Raw genomic sequence first — 12,904 nt, 5'->3', positions numbered from 1 at the left:
CACAATGAGCCAATTTAAACATGGACAAGTGTAACAACTAAATTTGGCCCAACATAATTAGTCACAGGATTCTATTAAAACATAACATAAATGCTGTAAAAAATAAAGCCTATTGAAATTTACCTTCTGAAGGTTACAAAGCTTAAGATGTGCATCTGCCTCTTCTTTAGTGAGGAGAATAGTGTTCCATGGAGACCACTCATGTTGCTTATCCCACCTGACCATAACCAAATCATACAGGTCACTGCAGGCACTGAGAGCTGACTGGCCATTCCATATGTTCTCAATCAGGTACTGCATATCTGGAAGCTGAAATAGAAAACAGGGTTAAAAAGGAAAGAAGCATGTTTCATTCTACAAGTCTTGCACCCATGTAAAAATCCAAATAAAGCCTTGGCTTAAAAAAATTTTCTATGCCCATGTCATATGATCACTTGGTTAAAGAGCATCTCGATATACATATATACTTTTTGCATAATTGTTGAAACATCCGATTCTTTGACCTGTCAGCTAGACTTCTTTTAGTGTATAGCTTGCAAACCACCTTTAAAGCACATCTATGCTTCAAGAGCTTAAGGGCTGCTTCTTTACAGTGTGGAACATCACATATCACAGGAAGAAGCTGTGGCTTTTAGCCCATTTCTCAAACACATATGTTATGTGTCCACAACATACACAAAACAGAGGACACATAGTCAAAGCCACTGCTTACTGTGAGTAGCAGTGCTCTTTCCAACAGTACCTGAACTAAGAAAACAATTTTACTATCATCCTGATAATCAACTTCAGACTTCCTGAGATCTTCTAGTATAAGTCTGTACTTGAAATATGCTTCTCGTTGCCGAGCCTCATTATCAAGCTGGTAACATGAGCGACATCTGCCAATGGTGTGGGAACTTGCAGGAATGGGAAACTCAGTAGGTGCTAAGTACTTTTCACAGCTATGACAGAAGTAAACGTTTTTATAAAGCTTTAAGGGATCTTGTGGAACCTAAAAATTAAAAAAAAAAAAAGTTAATTTACTAGAGGGTATCTTTGTATTACCTGTATGTTACTCAAACATTGTCAGGATAAATCTTCCATATCTTCATGCAAGTATTTTAATATGTAAAAGCTAGAAGTATTTATTTAAAAATACCCAATAAAACGTTGTGATTGTTCTTGGATAGGATACCAAGAGTAACTGTATTTTCTAACTGCATTTGCTAAAATCAGTTATATAAATCAGTCAATTCATTTTTAAGCTACATGAAGATGCTAAAAATTATTTTAGAGTGCTCTTCCTGGTGCTTTTATGTATGCAGATTTTCGGTTATTCTGGAGAGATGACAACACGGAAAAAACAGAAGCTAAATTCTGCACATTTGATTTTTCATGTAGAATCTGCCCTTGATGGCAAAGATAAAACCCTGAGACTATGGGCATATTAATATTTTTGCATAAGAATACAAAATCATCAGACTCACATGTCCAGAAACAACACAGGGGAAGAAAATAGACTAAACTTGATAGCGACCTCCTCATCCCCATATTCCTTCATGGGTTCTGAAAAGAATGTCATGTAGTCTGTGCAGACAGACTGAGTCTGTAACTGGATAGTTTGAGTAGTCTGATAATCTTCAGTCTCTGCTATGGTACATCTGCTAATAAACCTAGTGTAACATGAACTGTTAGTTGGTTCTAAATCTAACATCTGCATCTAAATCTGACAGATTCTCTTCTTCTGAGATAACATTGACCACTGTATGAGGAATGCTGTTCTGATAGATGTAAAACAGACATTGCTACTTAGAGCAGCAACATATGATAGTGAATCATATTTTTATTTGTAATATGTAGTCAGAAAAGAAAAACACTCACACAAAACTAACTACATCTTCTTCACACACAGTAGCAACTGATTCTGCAACAGAAGCCTGGAACAGTTTTTGCAGAGGTGCAAGCTCACTAGACACTGCCATGGGCTATGCTCTTCCTTTCTGGATGCACAGCATGCTGCCTCTTGACCAGTAGAAAAAACATGACTTCCTCTCTGAGTGCATTGGTACTGCTTTGCCATTACATTTTACTGATGCCATCCCATGAGATCTACCATTTATAACTTTCAGATTTTTTATTTCAGGAACAAGAGTTCCTGGGCTCTCTCAGTGCTGCCAGCCACTTGTCAGGTGCTTATGACCATGTCTATGCCCCATGCTTCCTAATAGGACCATATAAATTTTAATTGTGTGAAACCTATACTTGCTACATTTTACTTCCTGAGGAACTCTTCTACAAATTCTACAGCAAAATGTAAAATAAAAAAGCTTTCAATATTTTCCATCCCCCTTCTCTTTAGTTCAATGGCCACTATGTCAGGCTGCAAAATAATAATACCTTAAGTAAGCCAGCAACTTGAGGGTTAAACTCTGGAGTTTTGATATACTGGAGAAATAATGTACAAATTCTTTTCCTCAGTCCTTTCAAGTTGCATTCTTTCACCTCTCTTGACATAAGATCAATTTCTCTGTCAATTAATGCCACTAATTCCTGGGTTAATTTACATTCATGTTCCTGGGGAAAAAAAAAAAAAAAAAAAGGAGAGAGAAAAGGTTAAATAAACTGCACAACAATAATGAAGCAAACAAACAAAATCATTCAACAGGACATGAAAGCAACCTGTGGAATCTCCGGACATTACCATGCATACCTCTGTATATTCATACAGGAACATGTTCACAGAAGGACTCGTTAGTCTCTCAGGGAAAAAAAATCTCCAATGAAACAACTGTAGAACTACAAAAGTCCTACAGTTGAATGCTTACAGATTCTGTTTTAAAGGGCCTGTATATGTATACCAAAGCTGTGAGCAACTGTAAGCCTGGAACCACTAAAAGATACTTAGCAGAGGTACTGAGCATGTGCAAAATTTTAAGCCTTCAAAAGCCTCAAAAAATATTTCCCTAAGAAGCTTCCTTTGGCTATGAGACTGGAGGTGTAATATAGATGGGTTTAAAAAAAATGCCCCAAGAAAACCCAAAAAATCCACCACACAAGAGGCATAGGGGACTTTGACAGTATGCCTGGAAATCAGTCACTTCAATATTTCCAATGCTTGTCAGGAGATTCTCCAGAGAGACATAAGAGGTGAATGAGTTCAGTGATTTTTCAGGCAAAAAAGAGTGCTAATTTACAGAAATTCACTTGTTCAGTACAGCAATATTGACTTGTTAAGATGGGCAAGAGCTCATAAAGCAGAAGTGCTCTCAATGCCATAGTGACTTTACATCAAATACTGGCACTACAAAAACAAACAGCAAGATGCTTGTTGGTTTTAATAAGACCAGGAAGCAGCATTCTATTCTAGGCTGATGTCAACAGTATCATCCTGAAAGGATCTCGAAACTCATTCTTTTTGTATATGTATAAATAAATAAAACCAATATGAAAGCCAAAAAAAAAAAAATGCAACCATCTTCTAATTCATTGGGAACACTAGCAGCAACAGTGGCAGCAGGGAGTGAGAGGCAAAGAGAAGAAAAAAAACAGTATTTGCTACCCATAAAACTGGTAATCCACACAAATAGATAAATAAGGTTCTAAATGCATATTTCAAAGAACTGAGAAAAAGTAAATGGAAGTTGCCACATATATCCCTGCCACGGTTGTCATAAGGTTGATATTAAGTAGGAAACCAAACTTTGTACTAAAATTGTATTATATATTAATATACAAAGACATTTAAAACCACAGGGTTGAAATTCTAACACAACCTGAAGACAAATATGCACATGATAAAGTGAAATATGAATTTAGAGTGTATCTGGAATGTAAATTACACTCACACACCGGGTAGTACATGACGGTCTCTAGCTCACCATCATGGCACTTGTCTGCCAGCAGCAGCACTGATAATGTGTCAACATAATTAAGTGACAGCACCTTTGAAAAGTAGAGCTTCAAGATAAACATAAATAGAAAACTAAACCTTACCTTCACTGTCCATTTGAGTGTTAAGAGCACAGATGTTCTCTCATCTTTTGGGATGTCCTTTGTGTTAATGCTGTGGTAGATTTCAAGTAGTTCTTTGCCACGGAGTGAGTTCTGTGTATCCATTTCAGTGATTTTTCCATCAAATGCTTTCCACCTCCTAGGCTGTGCACACTTCAGAAACAATTTGTAGAACTCTGAGCTATTAAAATCTGACCACCAGCTGAACAATTGTATTATGTTTTATCAAGTTTTATCAGAGCAAAGAGGGACTTTAACATTAATGCTTGACTAATGCAAAAGGCTAATTCTATTGCTGATATTGATACAGCACCTTTTCCACCAAAGCAAGCATTCAACTGCACACTTTATTTAAAGCTGCAGGTCATGACAATTTTGACTTATAGGATATTAAAAGCAAATAATATTCTCCTACAGGGATATGCTCTACTTCTTTAAAGTGAATTTACTGACAGTAGTGTTAGAATACATTTGCCATGTATTTCACTTTGCAGTCATAAATCCCATCAAACTATCAGTAAAAATCAATAGGTCTGTTGACTGTGTAAAGATTGAAAATTTAAGACCTTCAAGTCTACTGTAGTAAAAAATATCTCCATGGAACTGTTCTATTTCAACCAGTTGCAGAGAAGGATAGAAGGAATATAATTTGTTAAACCTGGGGCAAGGTATGTGTGGGATTTGCAGGGGTCCCAGGATGAGGGAAGAGATGAGAATCTTGACTCCATGTTTCAGAAGGCTGATTTATTATATTATTATATATATTATATTAAAAATGCTATATTAAAACTATACCAAAAGAATAAAGAGAAAGGATTCATCAGAAGGCTGGACAGGAAAGAATGGAATGAATAACAAAGGCTTGTGACTGACCAGAGAGTCTGACCCTGCTGCATCCTTGATTGGTCATTTAGTAGAAACACCTCACATGGACCAATCAAGGAAGCACCTGTTGCATTCCACAGCAGCAGACAGTTAATGTTTACATTTCTTTCCTGAGGCTCCTCAGCTGCTCAGGAGAAGAAAATCCTAGCAAAGGATTTTCATAAAATATCATGGTGACAGGTATGTGTTTACAGTTTACCAGACACTTCACTTAGCATCTTGTTTGCTAACTTAATCACATGCCATATGCCGTATGCTTCAATTATTTCTTTTCACACCTTTAACTTTTATAGACAGTAAGAAATTCCATGATGTCACCTGCCCCACAAGGTCTGAAAAGTAGAACCATTTTCTTCTTTCCAGAAGATGGGTTTTGGTTACAAATCACACTGTTACATAAGGAGACAGGTATCCAATTCCAACAGAAAAAGTTTTCAAAAGCCTCTCCCACCATTACTCAACTTCATTTCCTTTTCTTAATGGAGAGAGGTACTTGAAACCTCTTTTTATGTTTCAATTACTCTCTTTTGCTCTATTTGGAACTTAAATGTTCACTAACACTCACGAACTTCACCTTGGAGTCTCAGTGTGACCTAACAACAGGAACACTTTATGCAGTGTTCACATGCCTAGTAGTTTTTTGGACATGACCCCAGCATTGGCCCAATCATTATTTTGATGAAATAGACTTGATATGATGATAAGTAATAAAAATATCAAGAATATTAGATAGCTAGAAGAGATATGATTAGTTATCACCACAATCAAACCTTTTCCTCACTTTTAAATAAATAGTTAGGTATGGAAAAGAAGGACAACATAATTTTTAAAAGTATTTAACATCAAATTAATAACACTTAATTACATTATCAGCAGGGGTAGAAACCTAATTAAAGGAGATATTGTTAACCAGGGGTCACATTTCAGAGCCAAAACTAAGAAATGCAATAGCAAAACCAGACATTAACTAAAAAAACCCCCCAAACAACCAACTCTTAATTACTTGGTGAAATCTTTGAATTTCTGCAAAGTTTGAGCAAGGCAATTTTTTCTCTGTCATAGATAGGGAGCACTCTATTGGTATGTTCATTTTGTTTCACCATCTTTGTACAATACAAGAAATTCTTTAAAAAACCTCCAAAACAAAAATGAAACCCCACACTTTGCAAACAATGAGATTCAGACCAACTTAGAAGGTTTATCAGGCTGACAATCCTTTGTATGTTAGACTGGGACAAATCACTGTTTTCCAAGTAGTAGTTAATTCTTGTACCTACATTTGATCCTCTTCAAGGAAATCACTTCCAATAACAGAGAAAGGTCATTTGGTAATGCTAGAAAGAATCAATGGCCAGAGTAGACCCTAAGAAATAGTCAGTAAAATTAGATTTTTCTGATGATTTGCAAACCCAATATGTACATTTAGTCTTGGCATCCCGTTCTTCAAATGACCATTAATACAGACCAATTCTGTTATTATAATTAATTCTTCAAAAATAAATCTGTAACTTCTGTATTTTTCTTACTACCTTATCATAGCATGGTATTACATTAAAAGATTAAAATTTAAAGAAAAATATGCAGCTTTTTACTGAAAAAAGAAAGAATCACAAGTTTTCTGATTTCAGGACTATTTTTCTGTACTGCAGACTGACAGGAGAAAAAGTAAAACTTTGAGATACTCTGCCAGCTTTCTCTTGTCTTTTAGTCTGCTGGCAGTGCTGTGGAATTTACAATAATCCTGTTATCTGTATTACTACAACTACACTCTGCTGCCAATGCATGAAAGCAGAAAAAGCGCCTGAGGAGAGAAACACACCACCACAGACAGAGAGAAAAAGATAAGTATAATAAAAAAAAAAAATCCATAGGATATGTGCAGAAATAGTACAAAGCATGAAAGGTATGAACTGAGCAACAGTTGATAGTCACACAAATTTCTTTAAGTCAATATGATTGCTGCATAAAGGCTTAATCAAATACTTTCTCTCCAAAGTACAAATGCTGAAGAAGAATGAGCTTAGCATAAAGAACCCCCAAGAACATAGGGCACACATGCCTGTGGAGGTACATGCTTAAAGGAGCAAAGAAGGGAACAAAGGTTTCCATGGAGAAGCAACTTTCATGCCACATTGGCTATTGCAGCTTGCAGTCTTCAGATGTGAAAGATATTATTGCAGCTTTAACTGGCAAGTGTCCAGATCAACATTACCAGCTCAAAGTTCAAGAAAAAACCTAATAATCCCGAATCAAGCACTCAAAAGTAAATTTCATACTGTAATTTAAAGTGCTTAAATTGCACTGTTACAGTCATAGCAAACCATCCATCTAATTTTGAGATTTACAAAATTATACTTATTTTACCTTTTTTAAAAATGCAAAAATTGTTACTTTTTCTCCCTCTGAGTTAGAGCTATCTATCTCAACAGTTTAGAACAACACTCAAAATCCTACAGCTGACATAATAAAAAACATGAAACGTTGCACTAGTTCAGAAGCTCAATAAATTTTAAAACTAAAAAGATTACAGTCCCTTTCATGAAAAACATAATTTATACATTTAAAGTAGGAATAAATAAATTATTAGTAACTGCTTCAGGAAAAGCAGTCTTTCCACTTGTCTTTGCACGGTTTGGAAAGACAAAATATCAGTTGTCTGTGATGTGTCTCCTGATTCTCCAAACATCAACTGTCACTGAGAATTCTTGTGCTGAAGAACGTTTTGCTTCTGATTCTAGATGTAAGAAAAGTGTACAGCTTGTCAGAATATGTGCTGGAAGCAATCTGTACAGGTAGGACACTGGAAATCAGTCCTCATGGGAAAAGTAACAACAGAGTCAGTTAAAAGAGAAATATATTTGCTTTGACTGTTCCAGGCTTCTTTTTCTCAGAAGGTTAACAGAACAGATTGTAAGTAGTAGAAGCAAACATTAAACATAGAAATGATTCACGGCTCTGAAAATAATTCTAATTATTTGGTTTTCTGGGTTTTTTTTTTTATTCTTGAAAGCAGTAAGACAGAAAACAATCATACCGCAGCAATAAATGTGGTAACAGTTCCACCAACATTTCAGATAAGCAACTTGTTCATAATGAGAAATGTAATACATTTTATCAAACCACATTCAGAGTACAGTTAGAGCATCGGTAATAAAAAGAATGAAAAAAAGTCTCTTTTGGACAAAACCATCATTTTTACTTTCAAGCACTCAATAGTCAAAATTAAAAAAAAATAAATAAAAAAATTAGATAGCTAAAAACTATTTCTGTTGCAGTATTTCTTTTCATAATCATGTCACATACTTTTAAAAAATACTATTACTTTTTTCTAATGGCTGGATGTCTACTTAAACAGACAGGGGTTTTTTTGTATTTTTCGTTAAGATACCACTGAATTTAATGCCATTTTAAATCATCTTTGTGAATGAAGGAATTCTCATATTTTTTATAAATATTGTAGAACACTTACCTTAACTATCATCTCCAAGATTATACAAGAATGAAATCTCAAGTTAAAGTTCTAATGGAACTAAAGTCAGTGATTTAATAACTGAATTCAGTATCAGATTCAAACTCTTCTTTGTACAGAGAAACAGAATAAAGGCTTTCTTTAAAGAGAGATGTATGATGACCAGAGGCCTATACTCATTTGGGAAATTAATGACAAATTTACTTCCTGAAGGATAACATATTTATATTATTGTAATTAGTTATATGTATTGTTTATATTTTTTATAGTTAACAGCCTTAATGATGTACTGCTCAATCTTCAATTGGTCTGACAGCTATGAAATTCTCAGCTTGGAAAAAGAAACTTACTGAATTATATTGACAAAACTAACCACATAATTTGGATATTTATAACATTTGCATTCACATGAGTAACTGTTAAAAACTAGAAAAGGTACTTTTTGTACTTTGCAGGTGTATTTGCTGTTTCTGTACATTGATGTTCTTTATGAGCATCATAATTACTGACCTTACCCAGAAAGTGCAGTATTGCTTTTTGTTGATTCTCCACATTGGCATTTAGTTTGTGCATCCCAATGCAAGCAATTAGCTCTGTCTCTTCTTCCAGAAGTGCACAAAGTGCTGCCTTTCTTTTAGCTCCAGTAAGAGTTCTGTTAATTCTCTCAGTCTCCTCCTTCATCCATACTGCAGATACAAACATTTGGGGTGTTTTTTACAAGATGCTTTCCAGCAAAACTTCTGCTTTCACATTTAAGAAACAACATAATTGACTTTTCCTTCAATATTCACTAAAACCCAGTTTCCATTTTAGGGAATTGATGGTTATAGCTATTTTCAATACATGCAAGATGGCCTAGAAATGAATGTAAATTATACAGATGTTCTGTGAGAGTATGTGTGTGTACATCAATTCCAGACTGCCAATTTGTACTTGAAACTCAAGGATGAGTAGGAGAAAAAGAATCTATATGTGAGAAAAAGAATTTAGCTCCTGTGGAAATGTATGATGAAATGGCTGCATCTTACTGTGGTACCACTGGTACTTAGTGCTGAGAATATTACTGCTTCTCCCTGCATAAATGAGTGAAATCTAAAGAAGCTTGAAGACCTCCAAAACCGAGATAAAACTTGACTGACAGTCACATTTAGCACTTCAGCTTTTACACTGGATATTGCAGTGGTATCACCTTTTGCCATCCAAGGCAGATGAGAACACATTAATAACTCAGCAGTCATTGCTTTACTCTCCCTTTCCATTTCTGTAACACAACCCTCCAAGTGGGTGGAAGTGGCCACAGAAGAAGCCACAGGATGGTCATGACAGCAGCACATGGATCAGTACATGCTGTATATGAATCTGACCCCCTGATACTTTTGCTGCTGATATAGAGACCACATGGCTTTAGAGAAATCTGCCTGTAAAATCAAACTGTGTTTACTGCCTTTGCATATCCCATAACAATTGCTGGCTTCTCTGAAGAGTCTGATCCAGTTCAAATACCTCTAGAGTTTTGTAGGGAATTTTGTAAGATCCAAAACTTCAACATTCCTGAAGAATGCCTCGAAGCATTGTTATCATCCCAGAACAGTTACACAAAAGCAACACCCAGAGTAAAAGAAAACCATTCAACGTGTGATGCACTAGAAAAGCCTGTAACATCCTGGATCAGGTAAGATTAGAGGCAGGAGGAGAGAAAGGAGGAAGGCTTATTTTCTGCCTGTGGTTTCTTATCTACAGTACCGTATGTTTTCCATTTTTAAATATTTCAATTCATTTCCTCAAGGCTCTCCAAGTTTTATTATGACAGCTGTCTGACAAGTTCTGAGAACCCAATGATATATATTTTAAATAATGCCAATTCAGCAAACAACATTATACAGAATTATTTACATGAAGATTTATTATGCCTGAAGGGGGCAGCAACTTCTAAGGTGGAGCTAATAAATACAGTAAGCAATTTTATACTTTCAGAAATGAAGAAGCTGTCACTCACCATTGATACTCACCTCTTGATTCCCCATTTACCTGCAACCAAACTAAATAAATACTCTTCTTAGATTATCTGTTCTGCAGATTATCTATCTGCAGAGATTTTACTCATTACAATTTTTATTCCAGTGTTTATGAAGTAAAATAGTTCATACTTTTCAAATAAATAATAAATGCCTATGCAGACATGCTGAATATACAGACAGACCTCATTTGCACTATATAGTTAACAGGCAAGTTTTTGTACCACCAGGAATTGCTTGTACTGGTTGATGCTGTAATAGTAACCCTGTTGTGATTGCAGCAATAACCTTCACAGATCCCTGGAGGACAATAGTCTCATTCTATTACTGTCACAATGATTTAGCTGGAGTAAATTGTTGGCACTATAAGAATGCAAAATTGTTTCAGATGCAGGTAGGAAAAAAACCCCAAGTTTCTAGAATCATTAAGGTCTATTAAAAAGAAGAGCATGACTGCAAATCTCTATGTAGAGAAGCAACTAGTCAACACCAGTTAACAAAAACTAAACAGTGAGATTGATACCAGACCATTATTTTTAACAAAATAGTAAAAAAAAAAAAACCAAAAACATTTCAAATACTGGTATTTATTCTGTTCTGAAGTGGCACGTTTTTTCAGGTTGACTAGATATGAAATTCCTGAACATGCTTGGCTGAAACTTTTAGTATTTGTGAATCCAAAGTCATTCAATTAAGCAAGAGACACTTGCATAACCATAAGTTTCAAATCTAAAAATATCATGAAGATCAGCACTCTTCCATAACTTCAACAGAACCTGGTTGTTTCTACTGCAAGTAAGACTTTTCACACTTAAAAAAAAATCAGATGCGAAATAGTAAGACTTCTCATAAGTGGCAAGGAAAAAAGGACTATTTGAGTACCTTGGCTTTTGGTTATTTAGTCAGATACAACATGAAAAGGGCTTGATTCTTGGGAAGTGAAAAGCAAACTATCTACAAAGAAAAAGAGGGGGGGTAGACAACCTCACACAAACCACAGATCTCATGAAGATACCATTCCAATAACTGCAAAGCTCACGACAAGCAATAATTTTTACATTTGTCACGAACAGTGATATTTATAAATCATTTATTAATTCAGACAAAGCCATTTGTTCAATGCCACACACAGTATGACAGCATTAAAAGATTAGTGTATAACTTGGGAATTTTTGAATCGTGATCCTAAGCTCTATGAATAACACATGCCACCAAATTTATGCTCAGTTTACCACTGAAGAAAGAGCTGAGATGGCTTAAGGTAGGGCAGGTGGCTTTGCAATGAAGTAGGTCATCTATTAGATCAGCTCTGCTACAGGGACAACAATACCCAAACTGGCAAAGAGCTAGACCATAAAGCACTGTAGGTGAGATAACATAAGAATTGTTACAAGTCACAATACAAACCTCTGGCTTTAAAAGAGACATTGTAAAAAAAACCAAAATTTGTCTTGCTGTTTCATTATATTCTGGTACAAGTACACAGCTTTTGACTGTTTTTATTTTTCCAAAGGACATCCTCCAAGTTTTTTGTTCTATTTGCATTAGATTCTTGTAAGGTTTTATGTCAATTATCTGCAGTATTCACAATTTTTTTCTGGAAAAGTTTAGAGGTGCTTGCCTGTCTACTCCAAGAACAGAAAATGTATGACTTTCAGAATGTCCTGCAGAACTCCCAAGAGATTTTTAAAATTGTGACAACACAGTTTTGTGAAACATGGAATGAACTAGAAAGGTGAAAAAGCGTCAGTAGAGGACAACTAAGACAAAAGGAATAATTTCTGTCAAATGCTGTAAAATTCTGTACTAAAATTCTTCAGCATCTTAAATGCAGAGTGAAAGATAAAAGCAACTCTGATCTAAAAAAAAACACCCTTTTGTTCTTCTAGCTGACCTTTAGACATAAATAAAAAATGTTAATAAAACTGCCAAAGAGCACTATTCTATAAGCCAGTTATTTCTAAAACAGTGTACTGGTTTTGGCTACAATAGAGTTAATTTTTAGTCACAGCAGCTTGTAAGGCACTGGATGTTGATAACACAGGGATATTTAGTTATTGCTGAGCAATGCTTACAGAGCATCAAGGCCTTCTTTCTGTTTCTAGTAATACATGAAAGTAAAATAATTATTTTAAAATGAAAAAAAATTCCACTGTCAAGCAGAAAAAACATCATGTAAGTATCTATAAAAACAAATAATAACCCTAAGTTTCTTTTAAACAAACTGCACTGTTTTGTGGCTTTAAGGATATCCCTTTAAGAAAACTTACATTCCAAGTCATGGTACAGTAGCTCAAAGTCTTCTCTCGTTTTAGGGTTCAGTTTTTTCTCATACTCCCTCCTCAATTTTTCTTCTTTCTCCCATTTTTTCTGAAATTCTTCTTGTGCCTCCCGTGCCAGCCTTAACCTCTTTTGTTCCTTCAGATTTTGTACTAAATTTACAGCATGCCAACGACGGAAATACTTCTGTAATACTATTACCTAGATGTGATACAATATCAAAGAGTCATGAATTTAAAATAAAACAACGTAGTATTTTGAAGTG

General features: G+C 35.1%; 1 protein-coding gene across 7 annotated transcripts in view; it reads right to left on the bottom strand.

Annotated features, from left to right (window-relative positions):
• Positions 1 to 12,904, bottom strand: part of IQUB (IQ motif and ubiquitin domain containing) — a 28,119-nt gene that overhangs the window by 6,767 nt on the left and 8,448 nt on the right. For all 7 annotated transcript variants that reach the window (XR_005258893.1, XM_038153353.1, XM_038153349.1 and 4 more), the window contains exons 6-11: positions 12,630 to 12,840; positions 8,855 to 9,030; positions 3,973 to 4,143; positions 2,377 to 2,553; positions 743 to 991; positions 124 to 309 (exon numbers count right to left, since the gene is read on the bottom strand). Coding sequence is in view for 6 of the 7 variants with exons in the window: in XM_038153353.1 (XP_038009281.1) it covers positions 124 to 309; positions 743 to 991; positions 2,377 to 2,553; positions 3,973 to 4,143; positions 8,855 to 9,030; positions 12,630 to 12,840 (1,170 nt within the window). In the remaining variant the exon portion in view is untranslated. The remainder of the gene's footprint in view (positions 1 to 123; positions 310 to 742; positions 992 to 2,376; positions 2,554 to 3,972; positions 4,144 to 8,854; positions 9,031 to 12,629; positions 12,841 to 12,904) is intronic.

Source organism: Motacilla alba, chromosome 1A, assembly GCF_015832195.1.
Source record: "Motacilla alba alba isolate MOTALB_02 chromosome 1A, Motacilla_alba_V1.0_pri, whole genome shotgun sequence".
Taxonomy (NCBI): Eukaryota; Metazoa; Chordata; class Aves; order Passeriformes; family Motacillidae; genus Motacilla; species Motacilla alba.
The sequence above is the reverse complement of the archived record's forward strand: the minus strand, read 5'-3'. Positions and strand labels throughout refer to the sequence as shown.